Source organism: Coregonus clupeaformis, chromosome 21, assembly GCF_020615455.1.
Source record: "Coregonus clupeaformis isolate EN_2021a chromosome 21, ASM2061545v1, whole genome shotgun sequence".
Taxonomy (NCBI): domain Eukaryota; kingdom Metazoa; phylum Chordata; class Actinopteri; order Salmoniformes; family Salmonidae; genus Coregonus; species Coregonus clupeaformis.
In genome coordinates, this window is record NC_059212.1 from 30,919,755 (window position 1) to 30,938,848 (window position 19,094).

Sequence of the window (19,094 nt, forward strand, 5' to 3'; positions counted from 1 at the left end):
GTGGGTTTGATCCCCGGGACCACCCATACGTAAAAATGTATGCACACATGACTGTAAGTCGCTTTGGATAAAAGCGTCTGCTAAATGGCATATTATTATTATATTACTTGGTGTTTTGTATTTACCTTGTGACTAGGTATATAAATTATACTTTCGTCCGTCTAATCATAGTGGTAACTGTCTGGGACTCAGACCCCGATTCCACGTATCAATTAACACCTTGTCTGAGTCCATGCTGCCAGTCTCGTCGTGTTTAATATCTCTCCTAGCATGAGCCGACGCCGCCTGACACCCTCTGTCTGGTTGATGTATGGCACTCCTGGGGAGAGATGTGCAGTGGTTTGGAAGTAAAGTCCAATAATCACCAAATGATAATGTGATTAATTAGCTCTTGTCTCCTCCTGCTAGAACAGGGGAAACGTGAGACTGTCTGTCCAGCCTGCCTGCCTGCCACCAGAACAAATTGGGCCCTGTCCAAACAAAGCGTGTCAGCCTGTGGTGTGAGATGTGTACCTACAGAGGAGACCTTAGCATTTACATGATTCAGACATTAGGACTGCTATCACAGACTCCCTGCACTGAGTATGACCAGGGTGGAAAAGTTCCCTAATGTCTGAATTGGCCTCTGTAATTGTTATATGGACATTCATCCTTTCATTTGATATTCCATGGGTGAAGACAATTCATCACGTGGCTTCAGTACTACCGGCCTGCACTACTGCTGAACTTCATCAATGTTGACGAATGTACATTTTAAAAATGAGGTGTGCTGTTTGGGAGTCATATGTCCTTTCCCCCCCAGAGAACTCCTCCTTCTTAAAAAAATATATAGATATTAACCAGAATGCTCAATTGTGCCAAGCACCTTAACGTGCTTCTCATGTGTTGCTAGCCGATGCACTTTGTCACTTTGACGTAGCAGATGTATATCAATGCAGTCCACATTCAGCTGCATCTCGTTCTGTCTTGGATCACATTTTGGGCACTAAGCAGTTCTGAGCTGAGTCGATACTTGGCTGAGGTATTCTATGAGCATACTCCTAAGGAGGAGCAGGTGGTCAGCAGCCTGCCAGTACTGATGTTTTCCTCTAAGGATCACTGGGTGGATTTAAGGTGCTCCATCCTCTTTCTGAAAAATCTGATGTACAGCCACAGCCGTGGACAGATGCCGGAGCATGTACCACTGTAATCATTAAAGCTACCTCTGAAATATGACCTTTTCACATTGGCTAGGACCGGGGTAGATGTTTGTAAAAATATTTACAGTCAAACCTCCCCATGAAATTGTGATTTATGAAAATATGATTTACAAGATTGTGCTACTGTAGGGGTGTCAATATTTTTGGTTTAGAAGAGAGCGTTCTAGAATCTTTGTACACTTGTTATACAATACAGTGCCTTCGGAAAGTATTCAGACCCCTTGACCTTTTCCACATTTTGTTACGTTACAGCCTTATTCTAAAATGGATTAAATAGTTTCTTTCCCTCATCAATCTATACACAATACACCATAATGACAAAGCAAAAATAGGTTTTTAGAAATTATTGCAAATGTATTACAAATAAAAAAACGGATATATTACATTTAGATAAGTATTCAGACCCTTTACTCAGTACTTTGTTGAAGCACCTTTGGCAGTGATTACAGCTCGAGTCTTCTTGGGTATGACGCTACAAGCTTGGCACACCTTTATTTGGGGATTTTCTCTGCAGATCCTCTCAAGCTCTGTCAGGTTGGATGGGGAGCATTGCACAGCTATTTTCAGGTCTCTCCAGAGATGTTCGATCGGGTTCAAGTCCGGGCTCTGGCTGGGCCACTCAAGGACATTCAGAGACTTGTCCTGAAGCCACTCCTGTGTTGTCTTAGCTGTGTGCTTAGGGTCGTTGTCCTGTTGGAAGGTGAATCTTCGCCCCAGTCTGAGGTCCTGAGCGCTCTGGAGCAGGTTTTCATCAAGGATCTCTCAGTACTGTGCTCCGTTCATCTTTCCCTCGATCCTGACTAGTCTCCCAGTCACTTCCGCTGAAAAACATCCCCACAGCATGATGCTGCCACCACCATGGTGCCAGGCCAAAGAGTTCAATCTTGGTTTCATCAGACCAGATAATTTTGTTTCTCATGGTCTGAGAGTCTTTAGGTGCCTTTTGGCAAACTCCAAGCGGGCTGTCATGTGCCTTTTACTGCGGAGTGGCTTCTGTCTGGCCACTCTACCGTAAAGGCCTGATTGGTGGAGTACTGCAGAGATGGTTGTCCTTCTGGAAGTTTCTCCCATCTCTACAGAGGAACTCTAGAGCTCTGTCAGAGTGACCATCGGGTTCTTGGTCACCTCCCTGACCAAGGCCCTTCTCCCCCGATTGCTCAGTTTGGCCCGGGCGACCAGCTCTAGGAAGAGTCTTGGTGGTTCCAAACTTCTTCCATTTAAGAATGACGAAGGCCACTGTGTCCTTAGGGACCTTCAATGCTGTAGACATTTTTTGGTACCCTTCCCCAGATCTGTGCCTTGACATAATCCTGTCTCGGAGCTCTACAGACAATTCCTTCATCCTCATGGCTTGGTTTTTGCTCTGACATGCACTGTCAACTGTGGGACCTTATATAGACAGGTGTGTGCCTTTCCAAATCATGTCCAATCAACTGAATTTACCACAGGTGTACTCCAATCAAGTTGTAGAAACATCTCAAGGATGATCAATGGAAACAGGATGCATCTGAGCTCAATTTTGAGTCTCATAGCAAAGGGTCTGAAAATGTATGTAAATAAGGCATTTCTGTTTTTACATTTTAATACATTTGCTGAAATAAAAAAAATAAAACGGTTTTCACTTTGTCATTATGGGGTATTGTGTGTAGATTGCTGAGGATTTTTTCTTTATTTAATCCATTTTAGAATAAGGCTATAACGTAACGAAATGTGGAAGAAGTCAAAGGGTCTGAATACTTTCCGAATGCACTGTATGTATAAGTTTACAACTATTCCAATTTTATTCCCAAGGGGCTATTATATATTATCATTGCACTCTGGATAATTGTGTAACTCTTAAGACTACCTGATATGCCTTGATATCCTCAACGATGACGTTTGAAACCAAATCTATCTTCCTTGCCAGTGTGGAAAACTCTGCTGGCTGGATAAGTTTTCAATCTCTATTGTTCACTTTCTCCAATCTGCCTATGTGGCAAATTTGAAAATGACATAGCTTATCTAACTCTCTAGAAAGGATTTGTTGCTATGTACAGTAGCAATACCACATGGTTGATTCCCATAAGATGGAAGGGAGCAGGAGGAATGTATCTCCATTAGGAAATAAGATTAAAAGGCACAGTGGTTCAAGGGCTTTTCCAGTTCAGCCTAAATAAAAAAAGCTTCACAAGCCTGTACAGTGCTATCATATACTGTCTCATTACCTTAAAGGGATACTTCAGGATTTTGGCAATGAAGCCCTTTATCTACTTCCCCAGAGTGAGATGAACTTGTGGATACCATTTTTATGTCTCTGCGTGCAGTTTGAAGGAAGTTGCTAACTAGCGTTAGTGCAATTGCTAACTGGTGTTACCACAATGACTGGAAGTCAATGGTAACTGCTAGCATGCTAGTAGATACCATAGGCTTCCAGTCATTGTGCTAATGCTAGTTAGCGTTGGCTCACGGAACTACCTCAAACTTCCTTCATACTGGATGGAGAGAAATAAGTTAATTTGACTCTGGAGAAGTAGATAAAGGGCTTCATTGCCAAAAACCCGACGTGTCTCTTTCAACTGCCGGTGAAGGATGTTGTGGGGAAATTAGCCTATTTCTGCATGTCATTGAGTGGAGGCCTATTACGGCACTCAATAAGGAGAGACGTGGGGTTCACAAGCAAGAACTATCAATACATGAATTCCTCTCTGACATTCCTTTGCCACACTTCCCCATTGCCATCGATTGCAAAGAGGCCCAGTGATTTAAGGAGTCTCTGCTACAGATGAGTTAGGAGATTCAGTGTACCATGCTCTTTACTTTACAAGTTGTCATAGTGCCCATAGCCATGCGACAAATCAATAACAATGAGTCCAGGGAGGGACAAGGCGAGGGACTCCTGTTACTACATGTGCCTCACTGGCCATTGATACTTTATCCACCAGCCCAATGGTTAAACAATTGTGTAAGAGGGCACACCAGACCTCTTGGTATAACAACATAAGTGTTAGGCTTCAAAAAACAATGTACTGTACCTGTCCTTCGCTACACTGTTGTCAGTGGTGGGATGGGTCATTATGATTTAGGAAGGGATTCAATCCTCCCGCAGGTTGTAGACAATACAGCTTTGAAAGGTAATTTCCGATAGATCCGACATGCAGCATTTACCGTGAATGAGATCCTCGCAAACACTGGAACATTGCCTTTAAAAGCCTAATTGTTGACAACCGCGGTCGGATTGAATCCCAGCCCTAGTGTATGTATGAAAGAGGGGGGGAAACATAAACCACATTTACAGGTGCACACAATCTGAAATCTTACATAAATGCAGAAAACTACACAAGGCCTGATGTAAGAGAATTGTGTATTTTCAGTGCAGCTGTCTGACTCAACTGATGAAGTTCCAATTCATATTTAATGTTTTCCCCCTCAGCCCTATGGTGCAAAAAAATTATTTATTTCATGGCTGTTAATTTCCTCATCACCCCTTGGTTATGAGTCTCATGCTAGGTTATCATGCAGTATGTATGATCCATCCACATGGAGCTTCGCTTCACACAAAGCCTACCGAAACAGTCTGTAAAATATTTACGTCTGCATACATTGGACATAATCAAATAATTTGTGACTTGGCGTTCGGTCCAAACTTTTTCTCATATGATCCTGTAAAAACAAAAGCAACAGGTTAAATTCCCCACAGGGTTACTCTTTCAACCTGTCTAACACAGACTAGTGTTAGGATGTCATGATGCCAGGGTCGATGGGCACTGGAGACTTTGAAGAGTAAATAAATAAATATATTGCCGCTTATGCTTCCTTATTGCTTGAAGGCAAACATAGCCTTTTCCTCTTTTCTCGAGGCAGGGATGCCTTGTTAAGAATCATCCCATCAAAGTCCCCTTTGAAGGAATGGCTTACAGAGAACATCATGTGAATTTGGCTTCACAAGCCTCTGAAAAAAATGCTTTTGGAGGCACAGGGGAGTCTTTGTAACTCTGGATGCAGGTGTGGAGTTGTAGAAGTTCTGCAGGCCTCTGTGAATTTATGCTACCTTCGTGCCTCATATTTCTTGGTTAGCAGCACGTCCTTTGTGGTGTGACAGAGTTCACATAACGTTATTTGGGAAAATGTAATCAAAGCCTTTACCTTGATTTTTCCAAAAATGTTGCTTTCCCACTTTTACATAATTTGTACACACACATGGGATCTGGATGTGTCTGATCTCTACTTATTTCAGTGTGAACTAAAGATTTCAAAAACTAGATCACATCTCATATTATTTTAGATTAATCTGTGGCCCTATTGTTTTTGACAATCTGTGACATCCTTTATTCCCACTACTTCTAGTGCCCTCCGGGACTGAGCCCTATGAAGGATGGCACAGGCTGCTACGACCACCACATTGGCATCGACTGCTCTGATGGCTTCAACGGAGGCTGTGAACAACTATGTCTCCAGCAGCTCGCCCCCCTAGAGGACGACCCCACCCTCTACAACATCCAGATGTTCTGCGGGTGAGAGAACACTACTGAACTTGGATGTGTCCCAAATGACACCCTATTCTCTACATAGTGCACTACTTTTGACCAGGCCCCATAGGGTGCCATCCCTATGGGCCCATGGCTTTGTCTCTGTGGCACTGAACTGACATTGCATGACACTGAACTGTCATATCCTAAAGTGTTTAAGAGGTATAAGAGGATAGAATTGTACATGGTAGAACATTTGAACAATGCCATGAAATTACTAGCATGTCCTTCTTTTTCACCTCAGTAGATTCCTGGTGATTGTCAGGCATTGTCATGACATATATTTAGTAGGAAAAGGAAGTGCAGCAGTATGTCTTTTAAATGTCAGCTGTGCAGTGCGTTAGTCACTCAGAATGAGTTGTCTCTTCCCCTTGGAGAGGTTGTCTCTTAAAAGAGAAGGATCTTTTGACCTCTCTTTTAGTCTGTGTCAAGTCTTCTCCTGACTTCTAAAGTCTTTCTGACTGTAGGTGGCAAACGTGTAATTTTCTATCATATGAAACATGATAATATGACAGGGAAAGTGGACCAGTTTATACAGTGTGCCATGTGCATTAGGACTGCATTAAAACATATCTAACCCTCTTTAGTGACACTTTCCTGTAGAAAGAACAGTGTCATCATGAAGAAAGCTTCTTTCAGTTTAATCCCTGGCTGTTTTTTCTGTTGCCTTTGATACATTTTACAGAGCTCGCTAGACACTGGGATGTCAAAATGTCATAAATATGAAAGAGTCTTGAGAAAACTCTCACTGTTTGGATTATTTCCTTTTTGAAAAATGAAATGGGGGGTTTTGTGTTCACTGAATTGATTTAATAGCACGATAGAACAAATCTAGAATTGATCGGCACACTAGAATCATGAGGAGGCCTATTTTGTGGATCCCCTTGAACTCTGGCATAAAGAGGTGCACTTCTGAATAACTAGTGAACAATGAACACAAGTAAAATAAATAAATAATCCTGATAGCTAGCCATAGTGATGTTTACATAATGTCAAGATGGAATTTCATGCACTCTTCAGTCAGTCACAAAGGAACTTATTCAATCAAATCCAGTAGAAGTGAAAAACAACCTAGTTTTTTTTATCCCTATATTGACTTGAAGAAGAAGCTACTTGTTTAATCTAGATTCAACACAATCAAATTGAATATAATGTAAGAACACATTAAACTCTCAGCTCACACTGCTACCATTGTTTTTTCTGGCTGCCGTTGTAGCTGTATTGAGGATTACAAGAGAGGCCAAGATGGTCGTTCTTGCCAGCCCCTGTCTGAAGCCTGTACTGAGGGACTGGACTGTGGGGAGACAGCTGACATCCCAGCCAACCAAACCGTTTTCGGGGACCTCTTCTATGGCTATAACAACCACACCAAGGAAATCACCTCTGGTCAGATCCTCAAAGCTACCTTCAGGTAATGTATGAGTTGTGTCATGGGTTATAGCTCATGTATAAAATAGGTAAGGGATAATCAACAAGAGGCTATGCGTTCTATGGAGAATAATGAACGACGTGGAAGGTTTGTTCCACGACGCGCTAGCCGAGTGGAACTAACCTTCCACGGAGTTGCATTCTTTTCCAGATAACCTTTGAGCCACGAGTTGATTATCCCTTTTAAACCATGGCTATAATCTAACACATTGCTGCTAGAAATGTGTTCAACATCCACTGAAGTAGCTAGCAAGTTTACTAGATAGCAACAGTAGTTGCAAAGGTAACCGAACAAACATACTTGCTAGTTTAGTTAACCAAACCATCAGTCCTAGCTTGCTATTATGAAAATCAAATTCAACAATGCCAATAATGTTTCCAATTCGACTTTAGCTTTCAAAAGTAGCTCAAACATAGAACATGTAAGAATGAACTATAGCCATTGAATTCTACCGTGCAAATATACCATGCGTTATAGGGAAATAATGCACGTTCTAGAATGCCCTTCAAGCCAATCAGAAACAAGTTGCTTAATTGGTCCACAGGTAGAGGATTTTGGATTTATTTTTTATTTTAGGTGTAGAGATGTATAGTAGACTAAAGCAAGGTGAGAGATTAATGAACTCAGAAGACGAATATGTATGGCATATTTCAAATGTACTCTTCCCTCCACAATGAAAAGTATCATAATGATACCACATTACATGTCAATATACAGTTGAAGTCGGAAGTTTACATACACCTTAGCCAAATACATTTAAACTCAGTTTTTCACAATTCCTGACATTTAATCCTAGTAAAAATTCCCTGTCTTAGAAGTCAGTTAGGATCACCACTTTATTTTAAGAATGTGAAATGTCAGAATAATAGTAGAGATAATGATTTATTTAAGCTTTTATTTCTTTCATCACATTCCCAGTGGGTCAGAAGTTTACATATACTCAATTAGTATTTGGTAGCATTGCCTTTAAATTGTTTAACTTGGGTCAAACGTTTCGGGTAGCCTTCCACAAGCTTCCCACAATAAGTTGGGTGAATTTTGCCCATTCCTCTTGACAGAGCTGATGTAACTGAGTCAGGTTCTGTCCACACATTTTCTATAGGATTGAGGTCAGGGCTTTGTGATGGCCACTCCAATACCTTGACTTTGTTGTCCTTAAGCCATTTTGCCACAACTTTGGAAGTATGCTTGGGGTCATTGTCAATTTGGAAGACCCATTTGCGACCAAGCTTTAACTTCCTGACTGATGTCTTGAGATGTTGCTTCAATATATCCAAATAATTTTCCTTCCTCATGATGCCATCTATTTTGTGAAGTGCACCAGACCCTCCTGCAGCAAAGCACCCCCACAGCATGATGCTGGCACCCCCGTGCTTCACGGTTGGGATGGTGTTCTTCGGCTTGCAAGGCACCCCCTTTTTCCTCCAAACATAACGATGGTCATTATGGCCAAACAGTTCTATTTTTGTTTCATCAGACCAGAGGACATTTCTCCAAAAAGTACGATCTTTGTCCCCATGTGCAGTTGCAAACCGTAGTCTGGCTTTTTTATGGCGGTTTTGGAGCAGTGGCTTCTTCCTTGCTGAGTGGCCTTTCAGGTTATGTCGATTTAGGACTTGTTTTACTGTGGATATAGATACTTTTGTACCTGTTTCCTCCAGCATCTTCACAAGGTCCTTTGCTGTTGTTCTGGGATTGATTTGCACTTTTCGCACCAAAGTACGTTAATCTCTAGGAGGCAGAACGCGTCTCCTTCCTGAGCGGTATGATGGCTGCGTGGTCCCATGGTGTTTATACTTGCGTACTATTGTTTGTACATATGAACGTGGTACCTTCAGGCGTTTGTAAATTGCTCCCAAGGATGAACCAGACTTGTGGAGGTCTACCTTTTTTTTTCTGAGGTCTTGGCTGATTTCTTTAGATTTTCCCATGATGGCAAGCAACGAGACACTGAGTTTGAAGGTAGGCCTTGAAATACATCCACAGGTACACCTCCAATTGACTCAAATGATGTCAATTAGCCTATCAGAAGCTTCTAAAGCCATGACATCATTTTCTGGAATTTTCCAAGCTGTTTAAAGGCACAGTCAACTTAGTTTATGTAAACTGGAATTGTGATACAGTGAATAAATAATCTGTCTGTAAACAATTGTTGGAAAAATTACTTGTGTCATGCACAAAGTAGATGTCCTAACCAACTTGCCAAAACTATAGTTTGTTAACAAGAAATTTGTGGAGTGGTTGAAAAACAAGTTTTAATGACTCCAACCTAAGTGTATGTAAACTTCCGACTTCAACTGTAAATACAGTGTATCCTGTGAATGAGGATCTAAAGATATGCTTGTAGTATCTAAAGAAATACATAGCAGTCCCTGTTTTAATGTTTGTGAATGAGTTCTGTGGCAGCATGCTTTGAAGGCTGCTTAATTACCATCGTCCACTCACGATGCTTCCTTTCCGCTGAAGTCAGGAAGTCAGAAGGTCACGGAAATCATCTGCGGACCTGAAATGTAATTTGGGTGCACATGGATCCCGCAGCCGGAGGCAGTTCATCCACTTACAATATGTCACATGAGTGCTAGAGGAAGGTGAACGAGCGAAAGTTAATATAATCAAGTAGCTAAATCTTAAATGCTCTGATCTCATTTTGAAAGCACCGGGAGAGACAGCCAGAGTTTCAACCAGTGCTGCAGAGTGCAGGCGGACATGGCACTGGAGAAAGCCTCTTTGGGGAGCCATGGTTAATGCAAACCCTAATTATACAAGATGGCAAGAAGTGAATTAAAACTGACCAGGAGCCAGTTTGGTGTATTGGAACTTAATTGGAGCAGATGAAACTTTGAATGTGCACTGAACAAAGGGTCTGCACTGGTGGGTTCATCACACCTCACAAGAATGCCATACCGATGTGACAATTAATTGGAAACTAAAGGAAATAGTCAACTTTGATACATAGGAGGAATAGTGCTGGGAAGTAGAGATTACTGCTGATGTAGCGGTGCAGGGAACTTCAAATTGAATCTAGAAAAGTATGAATGAACAGTCTCTCAATTAGAAACAAATGCTAATGTTTCTGATTTTGATTATTTCAAAGGAGAAAATGGCCAAACCAACATCAAAATGTATATTACCTTGAAGTATAGTCTTTATATTATACAGGTAAATCAAATGTAACGCTATAAATAAAATGTTGGCCATTGACTGACACCCCATGGAGAGGATTAAGTTATTGTGGGACTCATGCATGGTTTACAAAGAGAGTCACCATGAGAGACGTCATCAAAGTCTTTCCTGGAAAAAGTTGAGAAAAAACTGTATTATTCTGTTTCATACTCAAACCAGCCTGGTGCTTGGAGCTTCATTGGCGGTTCTTCAAAGCCCCAACCCACGGTTCTGGAGTGTCACAAAGCACCTGTTTCACTCTTTGACAGTAAACGAATGAAAGGCAAGAAAGTCACATTTTAAAACTGTCTAATCATTAACGTAATGTGTAAAAAGTAAGGGAACTTCAACTATGACTTTTTTCAAAATTCTGAAACCACATACAGTACATAGCTGCTGGATAGAAATGGAAGCTTGGTTCTCCAAACTCCCAAGCTCACCTCTTCCACACTCTACTGTACACAGAACGTTTCACAAACTAGACAAAATATGCACATTCCCTCCGAGTCAAGTTTGACTGTTATTTATTTGAAAAAGAGGCATCCCACCCCTACCTTTTTATTTAGTCTGGCTGGAACAACAAAATAAAAGGACACATCTAGCAGAGTGAGCAGGTACCCACTGGCTCTTCATTGCAGACGTTGCTGGAATAAGATGAGGCTAGCCTGTACCCAGTCAGCGGGAGAAGAGTGTGCTGGATGGCCAGGCTCCAGGGCTGTGCCACAGAGCTGCGTCTGATTCTATCCACACAGGGCTGTGGGCTCTGCTTTCATGCTCACCAGCCTCTGAAACACTTTTCATGTTTAAAAAAAAGGTAGATGCCGTTCTCTGAATCGTTCATGCTACCCGGCTGAATTTCAGAGTCAGGTTGGTAATTATTATTTCAAACGTTTCAGAGTTTTCTGTGGAGGATTGGAGGTAAATAAGAGGTGTCACACAATCTTAGCCAGAGATTTTATGTGGCTGAGACCGGCGTAGACACAGAGTTTCATAACAAAGGCACATATAAGGGAATATTCTAGTACATTTTGTTATTCTCTTGAGCATAGAGAGAGAGAGATGGGATGGGATCTCAGCTGAGATGGCTGGTGCTGTATTTTGTGTCTAGAGACTTTGCAGTGATGCGATGCCCCACTGCTAGATCTCAGTGTCTCTGAAGGAGGCAGTGAAGTCCATTAGAATAATGTGAGTTAAAAAGGCAACCTCTTCTCATTATTTTTCCCCTTTGTTTCCTCGTTCTTTGCTCTCCTTGCTCTCGCTCTCTCACTCCTCCACACAACATGCTTAGAGCAGGTTTTAATTAATATTTTAGTGCCCTTTGTTCTCATCAGGGCCTGCTTGGGATCATAATTAAGACCACATTCCCAAACTACTTGGTGGGGTGTCTCCTCTCACCTCCTCGGAGGAGGAACACCTTAATATACTCGCTTAATTAAAATATAAAATGTCTGTCTGAGTTAGATTGATTATATTTAACACTGGAGGCCAGTGCCTCTATTATTGGACCCTGTAAAGATCCCACCCCAGGCTCATTCCATCACTTGTCGTCAGATATGCGCGAAACCAAAATGTCAATCAAAAGGACTGTGGCTGAGGTATGTCATAGTTGAAATTATTAAGTTGGCTGAAACCCTGAAACCCCAAAACGATTTTTACTTTAGTTTGTCAAATCTTGAAAAAGACTGAAATAGTTTTTTGACATCCATGCTCATCTCATCCCTGATTATAATTTGATTAAAATAGTTCAAAATTTTACTAAAGAAACTCACTAAATTACATTTACATTTTACATTTTAGTCACTTATCCAGAGCGACTTACAGATGTGAGTGCATACACTTTATTCGTGTGCTCTTACATTTTGAGGTCACAGGAAAAGTAATTTGTGATAAAGTTTGGCAGTTGACTATGCTAATATGGACTTGGCTTTAAGCCAGTTTAACAATGGCATATTTCATACAGGTATACCTTCTTCTTGACAATACTAATTAATGACAATGGCACATTAAAACCATTCCACCTTCAAGGCCCAAGGTGCATTATCCATACCCTTTCTCCAGTTCCTTTGCTCAAGCGATAAGCATTGTTATACTATGCCTAAAGCAGCATATTTGATTTGTGTGAGTCTAATTTTAATTACTGTTAACAATGTGTTCCTCTTCCTTACCCCCGGCCATGGAACGGTCATACAAATGAAATGGCATGCACTATTGCAGTGTTTCCAATGGAAGGTCAGGGTCCTTATCCACATAGTGTCTCAGAGTAGGAAATTGGTTGTAAGTGCTGAGAATAGAGACATTTTCCTCCTACTCTTATGGGTAAAAATAAAAGCTATGCATGAAGCCTCTTTAGTCATAAGAGTCACATCTAGACAACAGATATTTAGGAGACCTCATGCATGAGCTGTCCTAACCAGTTAAGAGTTACCAGCAGGTGTCTTGATAATAGGAAAATGCAGTGAGTCAGTGGTTCCTGCGCCACATGCAGTTGGAGTTGTTAAAATATTGCTTTGATATTTGGATTAAGACCAATCCATAAATAATCTCTAGACCTACAGTATCTCTTGCACTTTTGACAATGATTTCACTTGAGACCTATTAAACATTACATTATATGCCTAAATACTTATAAACACTATGCTAATAAATAAACATGTTTTTCTTTTGATTATTTAATTACCTACAGCATGTTATTTCAAGTTATCCCTTTTGAGCACAACATCACTTTGTTAAAAAATATGTCTAAATTGGGCATGCCTATGAGTTGGACAATTGAAGGCATCTAGCTGGCTTATGTTAACTTTGATTGTGTTGATGAAAATGATAGACCTTTCAATCGTTGTATGCAATGTTGTATGCAACATTATCGGCAAGTGACTTGATGCAGACTGTGCCAAAGCGATTTAGAGTTGTTAAACAGGAGTGGTGAGTGTGTTGATATAATGGTAATATCATAAAAATTCTGCTTTTACCAACCAGCAGAATTGGTTAAAAAAAGGTTATGCATGCCAACATATTAGGCAATAGTTAAGAGTAGGCAAAGTGATGGTGTCAGGCGCAAATAATATAAAACGTTTTACCATTGCAACATTTCATGTACAGTCACATTCAGCGTGGTTGTCTGAAGCGTGCTATAGAGTTCATAACAGGCGTGGGCCTCATCACGATTGGATATTCGCCATTATTTGCGATACCTCAAACTGTCGTGATTACCAGCGGAGATAAAGTTTTATGAATAGATTTTACTCCTGTCTCAAAGTTTGTCTGGGCAGTGTCTTAACATCATCCTAAAACCTACTCTGAGCTGAGATTTTTTTTTATCTTGAAACAGGTTTTAACAGGATTCCTAGGACCTTTTCTGAGATGCTTTGTGGATACGGGCGCAGGTTTTATTTTCACACAATGCCTTTCCCAAAGGGGAAGATTTTAGCAAAATATGCACAGCCATTTTACAGTTAGATCCATTTCCTGCCCAAGTCCCTAAAAGCTCAAGTATATTTGTCACTGGCACTGCAATGGCTATTAGATGTTGACAGGGCTATTTCTGTTTACAGTTATGAAAACCTTTTCTAATTTGTTACTTCAAGGGATAAATGATTATTTTAGAGGTGGTTGTAAGAATATATAACCACTATGATCACTATGAGTATTATTGCTTCAAGACAGACATTTGTGTTTGGAACGTGGAAATAATATAATGGTCCTTTCAATAGAATCAACAATTTTTCATTCAGAGATAGGAGGGGTTTGTAACTGCATTCCACCCCTTTCCTGTTTCAACCCAATTATGGAAAGTTATGTTTTGAGTAATGCTATTTATTCTTGTGTTTACATCCGTTTCTAAATTAGATGTGGCTTTTAACCTTCAAGTCAGAAGAAACAACTTAATATGAGTAGATATACTGTAGATGTACTGTACAGAGCCATTGCTCAGCTACTTGTGTGTTTGTTGGGTGTGTGTGTTTTCTTTTTATGAAGTTGTCTCCACAAGTTATATCATTATTGTACGAATTGGCTTTCATTATTTGTCTGTTCTAAAATCTTTGTAACGGGTATCCTCATACATGTTGTTATTCATGATTCAGGCTTTCTAGGAGAAACCAAGATTTCTGGATTAAGGATCACCTTCAGCATCTCTTACCATGAATGCAGAAAAGTCAGCATAAAGTGCTTTCATATAACTTTCAGGTTCCTCACTGATCCTTTTATAGGACAAGTGAAAGCTTTAGCAACAGTACAGTTTTTTTCAGATTCAATTCAAAGTAATTTGCCCTTTAAGATCCACTATTTTTTAAACTTTCAAATGGAGTGGAGATTACCGCTATTGTAATGAATGAATTCAGTGAGCAGAGACAGGGATGAGTATACCAGGAAGAGCAGTATTAAACATGAACATATCAGGTTTGGAACTGGAGAAGAATCACAGAATAAAAGGATATTTAACATAATGAAAAATGACATTCTTCCATGCATGCTCATATATTTCCTACGGATTTTCTCTTAACGATCTGCCAGAATAAAAACTAATGAAGGCAACGGGCTGAAACGTGTTGGTTTTAACAATAATACTTTTTATCAACTTCAACTTTTCTCCAAGAGTTGCTGACTTCCCTCTTCAATTCAGAAGATACTGCTTTGCAATGTGCTCATGATTGGCACTGACTCTTCTCTGCCTTATTCCTTCTGTAGGCCCTCATAAGGTCTTGGTAGCTGTGACTGCGTCCCAAATGGCACCGTGTTCCATGTAGTACACTATTTTTGCCCCGGGTCCATAGGGCACTGGTCAAATATATAACGGATAGGGTGAAATTTGGGACGCAGGTACAGTCTCTTCTTTGCCTTATTCCCTCTCTCCCTTGTAAGGCCTAGTTGGATGGGTGAGTCATTGTGGGGCTCTAAACAGGCTGTTGTCTCATCCTTAATCCAGGCAGAAGAACTTTGCCCGAGGCATCCAGCAGCAGCTCCCAGATGGCATGGTGGTGGCATCAGTGCCAACCGACGTACAGTGCCACGAAGAGCTGTCAGATCCAGTACCTGACCCAGACTATCTCACAGGTAGGAGAAGTTTACAGAATCAATGTATGATATGAGTATGTACATTTAGTAGCATATGTTCTAATCATTAACCATATGTTGTTCTTGTTGTAGAGCATATTGAAACTATGCAAACATATATGGAAGGTACATGTACTGAAGTGCAGCATGACTTGCTGCATGAGGGTCAATTGTTTTCAATTAAAATAGTTGTCCGCCAAAAAATAATAGTGCTTTTGAACCACTGCAATTTGGAATGGATAGATTTTTTGTCTTGACAACTGTACTGTCAAATAACCTTGTTTGTATTTTCATAAAACATGCACGTGTGATTGCATCCAGCATACTACACAATCCACATGCACAGAGTACGCCATGCTACCAAGCAGATCATCAAGTAAATAATGAACTGGAAGGAAATGGGGGAAGATATTAACTAAATCATTTTTTATGAGGAAAAGGGCTGATTTGGATTGTGCCACTGCTGTCAGAATTCGTTAGTCTTCAGATCTGAATTCTGTCTGGTGCTTCTCCACACTACAAGCACAACACATGATGCCAGCCATGCCATTTGGACAGAATACAGAGGTTCAATGTAAAACACCCTCATTAACAGAGGAAAATATCCCTTTCTGCTACAACCAAATGACTCAGGCTTCAATATAATGTAAGTCGCTCTGGATAAGAGCGTCTGCTAAATGACTAAAATGTAAATGTAAAATGTAATGTATCTTTCATCATTCCATTCACATCTCCCATTTGCTGCTGATGTTGGCCTGTGCAACATTCTACTGACCAATTAAATATTTTACTGGCAATTCAACATTACTGCAGGGGGAGCTTAACAGAATATTTAACATTTGGGTTATTCAACTTGAGAGAAATCCCATTCCGTCCAATTTCCTGGAAATGGAAAGACTCTAATCTTCGTTTTATCTGTAAATGTAAAAAAAAAATATATATACGTACGTCCAACCAATGGTTAGATATGTGCTGTGAAAACTGTGAAGCTGTGACCATAAAGTATGCTGCAGCACTGTCATTCAGTAGTCACTACAATATAATGATTGTCTTAATGCACCATCGAATTTGCAGTGGGATAATAAACTATTTTGCATATTACAAACAAACTGTCACAGTGGAAATTATGAAATGATGTACATTTCAGCACATACACTACACGACTAAAAGTATGTGGACACCTGCTCGTCGAACATCTTATTCCAAAATCATGGGCATTAATATGGAGTTGATCCCCCCTTTGCGGCTATAACATCCTCCACTCTTCTGGGAAGGCTTTCCACTAGATGTTGGAACATTGCTGCGGGGACTTGGTTCCATTCAGCCACAAGAGCATTAGTAAGGTCGGGCACTGATGTTGGGCGATTAGACCTGGCTCACAGTCGGCGTTCCAATTCATCCCAAAGGTGTTGGGGTTGAGATCAGGCCAGTCAAGTTCTTCCACATCGATCTCGACAAACTATTTCTGTATGGACCTTGCTTTGTGCACAGGGGCGTTGTCATACTGAAACAGGAAAGGGCCTTCCCCAAACTATTGCCACAAACTTGGAAGCACAGAATTGTCTAGACTGTCATTGTACGCTGTAGCGTTAAGATTTCCCTTCACTGGAACTTTGTGTCCTAGCCCGAACCATGAAAAACAGCCCCAGACCATTATTCCTCCTCCATCAGCCAAACCCAGATTTGTCCGTCGGACTGCCAGACGGTGAAGCGTGATTCATCACTCCAGAGAAAGCGTTTCCACTGCTCCAGAGTTCAATGGCGGCGAGCTTTACACCACTCCAGCCGACGCTTTGCATTGTGCATGGTGATCTTAGGCTTTTGTGCAGCTGCTCGGCCATGGAAACCCATTTCATGAAGCTCCCGACGAACAGTTCTTGTGCTGACGTTGCTTCCAGAGGCAGTTTGGAACTCGGTATTCAGTGTTGCAACCGACAGACGATTTTTACTCGCTTCAGCACTCGGCTGTCCTGTTCTTTGAGCTTGTGTGGCCTACCGCTTCACGGTTGAGCCGTTGTTGTTCCTAGATGTTTCCACTTCACAATAACAGCACTTACAGTTGACCGGGGCAGCTCTAGCAGGGCAGAAATTTCACAAACTGAATTGTTGGAAAGGTGGCATCCTATAACGGTGCCACGTTGAAAGTCACTGAGCTCTTCAGTAAGGCCATTCTACTGCCAATGTTTGTCTATGGAGATTGCATGGTTGTGTGCTCAATTTTATACACCTGTCAGCAACGGGTGTGGCTGAAATTGCCGAATCCACTAATTTGAAGGGAGTCCACATACGTTTGTATATATAGTGTAGTTATGCTTTAATGAGAAACCATCCAGCAGTATTATAGTACATTTGGTACTATAAAATTATTACGGTAACTATGGTACCTATGTTTGGATGCAACTGGCCCAATGCATCCAGTGGTGTGAAAAACAAAATCCACAGTAATTGCGGTCTTTTGTGGGAGATGCAATCACCTTTTCTTTTTTGGAATCCACAGTAATGTTAAGGATTTAGATGTTTTATAGACCTCTCAAAGAAGATGGCATAGACACTACAGTGTACCTCACTCTAAACCACATTTCCAAGGTTATTTCCAAAGTAATGGACAATCTATAAGGACAGATTGGCATCAGTTAAGATTTGAAGTTTATTGGAAACTTCTGAGGATATTAGAAAAGTATAATCTTAATGGATCTTCTGCTGTCATCACATCCCAGGGCCTTGTCCCTCAGTGGAGCACAACCTTTTTATCCAACGGTTGCCGTGGGGCTGGAGGGGAGCCACAGCACAGCATCCCATTACCACTGCACCATGCCCCAATATGGCTGTGTTCCAAATGGCACTCTATTCCCCAATTATTGCACTACTTTTGACCAGGGACTATAAGGCTCTGATCAAAAGTAGTGCACTATGTAGTGAATAGGGTGTCATTTAGGAAGCAGCCTATAATGCTGTAATAGTCCTACAGCTACAGTTCTATTAGAGTTGATCTTACACAGTAGGATACATTTTTATGCATACAGGGGGATGGGATTACTGGGGCCCTTTCAGGTACAGTGATTCCTGGGTTTTGTTCTAAAATGTGGCATAGTCAAATGCAGAATAGTCAAGAGTAAATAACAGGATTGACCTCACCAGTCTCAAAGTATCATCAAGGAAAATCCCAGTGAGAAAAACTGGTTACAATTATGTATTGTCGACCAGTTTTGCACACTGGGAATAGATACTGTAAATGTCAACGTCTGAATGATTCATTGCAGGTGTCATTTAGATTTCACAATGGAGGGAATTCCCTATCCGATGCTAGCTGAAATCCTACACAGTAGTATTGATCTTTCAAGGTACCTGAAATGTCGATCCTTACAAGGACTATTCTCCTTTATCAGCGTTTTACTGAACATACACAGTCCTGAATGTGTATACCGGTATATGCATCCTTTCACTTTGATCATATCTTAGCAGAAACACTGAATCTACTGCACCTGGCATTTAATTGCTAACTTAGCTAATAGTCCATGGGACAGGCGTGAGGCTATGAGGAAGTGCCTGGCGGTGCTGTTGAGCGGTTGCCACCCTCCCTTGCTGGTTTAGGCAGGTTGGTGCCATGGTCAGTGGATTTGTCACTATGTCAGCACTCCTTGCACTACTTCTCCAACCCTCGCAGGGCAATGCATTCATCTTCTTATTCATCTCTGGGTTGGAAGTCATTCATCATAGGCCAGAGGGCTCCATCAATTATTCCAATGG

The 19,094-nt window shown here is 41.0% G+C and overlaps 1 protein-coding gene across 9 annotated transcripts in view; it reads left to right on the forward strand.

Annotated features, from left to right (window-relative positions):
- Window positions 1-19,094, forward strand: part of LOC121535208 (astrotactin-1) — a 304,191-nt gene that overhangs the window by 131,656 nt on the left and 153,441 nt on the right. For all 9 annotated transcript variants that reach the window (XM_041842034.1, XM_041842037.1, XM_041842035.1 and 6 more), the window contains 3 exons: window positions 5,523-5,689; window positions 6,921-7,115; window positions 15,220-15,347. In XM_041842034.1, the coding sequence (XP_041697968.1) occupies window positions 5,523-5,689; window positions 6,921-7,115; window positions 15,220-15,347 (490 nt within the window). The remainder of the gene's footprint in view (window positions 1-5,522; window positions 5,690-6,920; window positions 7,116-15,219; window positions 15,348-19,094) is intronic.